Source organism: Ipomoea nil, unplaced genomic scaffold (assembly GCF_001879475.1).
Source record: "Ipomoea nil cultivar Tokyo-kokei standard unplaced genomic scaffold, Asagao_1.1 scaffold3321, whole genome shotgun sequence".
In the NCBI taxonomy this organism is placed as follows: domain Eukaryota; kingdom Viridiplantae; phylum Streptophyta; class Magnoliopsida; order Solanales; family Convolvulaceae; genus Ipomoea; species Ipomoea nil.
In genome coordinates this window covers 3,330,957-3,334,584 of record NW_017619749.1, presented here as the reverse complement: position 1 = coordinate 3,334,584, position 3,628 = coordinate 3,330,957, and the positions used below count along the sequence as shown (strand labels likewise).

At 34.6% G+C, this 3,628-nt stretch overlaps 1 protein-coding gene across 2 annotated transcripts; it reads left to right on the top strand.

Moving 5' to 3' along the window:
* The first annotated feature begins 532 nt into the window (after positions 1 to 532).
* On the top strand, positions 533 to 2,873 carry LOC109169717 (purine permease 3-like). Of its 2 annotated transcripts, none has more exons than XM_019318605.1 (2): positions 533 to 1,335; positions 2,433 to 2,873. In XM_019318605.1, the coding sequence occupies exons 1-2, from the start codon at positions 622 to 624 to the stop codon at positions 2,706 to 2,708; spliced, it is 990 nt and encodes a 329-aa protein (XP_019174150.1). In that variant the 5' UTR covers positions 533 to 621; the 3' UTR covers positions 2,709 to 2,873. The 2 variants fall into 2 exon arrangements, with proteins under 2 accessions (XP_019174150.1, XP_019174149.1); XM_019318604.1 differs by having other exon boundaries at positions 545 to 1,335; positions 2,349 to 2,842.
* Positions 2,874 to 3,628: the final 755 nt, after the last annotated feature.

Here is a 3,628-nt window from a genome sequence, read left to right as displayed (position 1 = left end):
TGAAAGTTTTAATATAAAAAAATATGGGCTTAATTTTACAATTATTAAAAATTTTAAAATTGACAATATTTATAAAATTAATCCAGTCATTTTTTTTTTCTTATTCGTAGTAATCATTAATAGTTGATCTACATACCCAAACGAATGAATCAAATTAATCAACACTTATTATATTATTAATATATTATATGTATGGTCCTAGCTCTATTAAAATCTCTCTTCCTGTGAAAACTGTGAGCTTTTAGACTATTCATCTAGAAGATTTAATCCTCACCAAAAAAAAAAAAAAAAAAAAATCTAGAAGATTTAATTGTTGAAAAAAAAGTCATTATCATAAATATTACAATTGAACCCCAAAAAAAAAAAAAAAAAAAAAAAAAAAGCATTATCATAAGTATTACAAAATTTAAAAATTTGTATACCAAATTTTTAACGTATAGTACTGTTATATCTACTACCTAGAGTTCCAGTCCGCAGTTCTTCGATAGAGTGGTTGAACCGGAATCTTATATGTATATACTATACGTTTTAAGTATGCTATATATTGAGTGTGTGAGTTGAATCAAGATCGATCGGTGGAAAACTGCAGATCAATACCAGATCACATCTGAGGTTTTAGAAATGGAGAAACGGGAAAGTGGGTCCACAAAGTGGAAGAAGATTCTCCTTCTTCTCAACTGTGTAATATTAAGCATAGGAAACTGCGGCGGCCCTCTTATGGCCCGCCTCTACTTCCTCCGCGGCGGGAGTCGGATATGGTTCTCAAGCTGGCTCATAAACGCCGCCTGGCCGATCATCGTCCTCCCTCTCGCCGTCGCATATTTTCTCCGCCTCAGAGCCGAGGGCCCGGCGACAAAGCTCTTCTTCATGACGCCTAAGGTATTCGCCGCCACGGCTGCTATCGGACTCCTCACCGGCCTCGACAATATCCTCTACGCCTACGGCATGTCCAAACTTCCGGTCTCCACCTCCTCCATCCTCATCGCCACCCAGCTTGCATTCACGGCGGGGTTCGCGTTTCTCCTCGTCAAACAGACGTTCACGGCCTACTCCGTCAACGCGATCGTGCTGTTGACCACGGGTGCCGGGGTTTTGGCCTTCGGGGCCGGTAACGACCGCCCCGCCGGAGAATCAAGCAAGGAGTATATAATAGGGTTCGTGACGACGCTTTTGGCGGCGGGTTTGTACGGGCTGATATTGCCGGCGATTGAGTTGGTGTACAAGCTAGCAAAGCAGGCGATCACTTATACTTTGGTTTTGGAGATCCAAACAGTCATGTCTTTCTTCGCCACCATTTTTGCTACCATTGGGATGATCATAAACAAAGATTTCCAGGTAAATATATACTAATATATTGTTGTTGATAGATGAACGTAACCTATAAGATATAAAATATCAAATATTATATCACTAAACTTAAAAACTATATAATTCAACAACTACCAAACAAACCTTTCAAAAAACAACTACCAAACAAACAAAATATATGCAATTGAGATATTTTTATAATTTTTTTTTTTTTTTGAAAACTTACAATTTCTTTTAGGAATAAGGTTCAAATTGGCCACTGAACGTAACCTGAAAATGCAATTAGGACACTGAACGAAAAAAAATTGCAATTAGGCAACTGAACACTCCAAAAACGTACAATTAGGCCACTGAACACTCCAAATGTATGCATTTTCACCGAATAGCAGGTTACCATCAATTTTAACAGGTTATCTGCTTACGTGGCAGCTGAGTTGGCATTTTAAATAATTTTTAATAAATTTTTAAAAAATTAAAAAAATAAATTTAAGGAAATAAAAAATAAAAAATAAAACGACCGGCCACCCGCCGTTTTTTTAAAATTATTATTAAAATTTATTAAAAAGTATTTTAAAATTATTAAAAATGCCAACGCAGCTGCCACGTAAGCAGGTGACCTGCTAAAACTGATGGTAACCTGCTATCAGGTGAAATTGCATACATTTGGGTGTTTAGTGGCCTAATTGCACTTTTTTTTTTCGTTCAATGGCCTAATTGCATTTTCAGGTTACATTCAGTGACCAATTTGAACCTTATTCCTTTCTTTTAATGCAAATTGAATTGAAAATTCTTAGTATGACAGATGAAATGACAATTCTTAGTACATACTATATGAGCAAAATGATCAAATTTTATCACAAAAATAAAAATAAAAAAATCTCAATACCATATATTTTACTTATTTAATACTCCATACTTTATAATTACACACTTTTAAGTTCAGTAATTCAATTACACTAAAACAATAAAGTTAGTAACATATTTGACACTTTTTCTTAAATTATATAATTATATAAAAACAAATTAAATATGGGATGCAGGCACTTTCTAGGGAGGCAAGTGAATTTGGAATGGGAGAAGGTAAATACTACGTGGTGGTAATATGGACTTCCATCTTGTGGCAACTCTTTTTCCTCGGAGTCGTCGGAGTGGTATGCTACGGTTCGTCTTTGTTGTCCGGCGTCGTAATCGCCGTCTTAATTTCGGTGACAGAGGTATTGGGCGTCGTCTTTTACGGCGAAAATTTCCAGCCCAACAAGGGTATCGCTCTTGCCCTCTCTCTTTGGGGGTTCGTGTCTTATTTCTACGGTGAAATCCAAAGTGGAAAGAACAATAAGAACGTCAAGGATAATCAAACTGCAGAAGCTGAAACCACCCAAACTCATAGCCTTCTTGTATAATTAATGTATGTACTATTTTGTCTCCCAAATACTCTGTCGGGTCGGGGTGTGAGAGGCCTTAGGATTGGGGTTCAGCCTTTTAAAAGAATGTATGTACTATTTTAGGAATAAGAGTCAAATAGATTATCAAACTATACATGAAAATGCATTTCTAACTTAGTGGCTTATGTGTCAAACCACATATATATAAATAAAAAATAAAATATATTTACTAATTAGTCAAATTGTGTAATCTTATAATGAGATATCTTTTTATTTATTATTAATGAAATAGATAATGAATACAAAACTGCTAAGACATTATGGTATAATGGCACCAAGGTTGCACTCTCATATTGGAGATTGTAGGTTCGAGCCAAATTAACTCTTTGTTCTCTAGAAACTTGAGAGAGTAGCTATGAACAGATACCCCAAAGAAACAGCACCCGTTCTGCAAAAAAAACTCAGTTATTCAGTTTCATTTTGTATACACTGCAGTTTCATTTCAACACAACTACAATTTCATTTTGATATAACTACAGTTTCATTCGATATTATAGAGTCAAATATGTGAAGTTGTTATTTAGTTTCATTTTGTATACAGAACAGTTTAATTTCAACATAACTACAGTTTCAGTTTAGTTCAATTGCAGTTTCATTTGATAATATAAAAATAATACGTGAGGAAGTGTTAATTTAAATATACTATAATTTCATTTGATAATTAACACAAAAAAATACACACTCTGTTAAATTATAACGGCTGCCGTTTCGTTACTTAAAGAAACGACATCGTTTTTGGACTATAGTCCACAAAAACTTTATGATAATTGCTGACCTAATTGCAACTAAATAGTGATCAATGCTACAAATATTAAATCATTCCACCGGCCCATATATATATTCTTTGAAGACCCAAACCATGGTACTGGTCCATTATG

Bases quoted from the DNA above. Each gene is read 5' to 3' on its own strand.
- LOC109169717 (XM_019318604.1), top strand. From the start codon at position 622: ATGGAGAAACGGGAAAGTGGGTCCACAAAGTGGAAGAAGATTCTCCTT. The intron at 1,336-2,348 runs GTAAATATATAC...TATGGGATGCAG, and splicing joins TCATAAACAAAGATTTCCAG to GCACTTTCTAGGGAGGCAAG.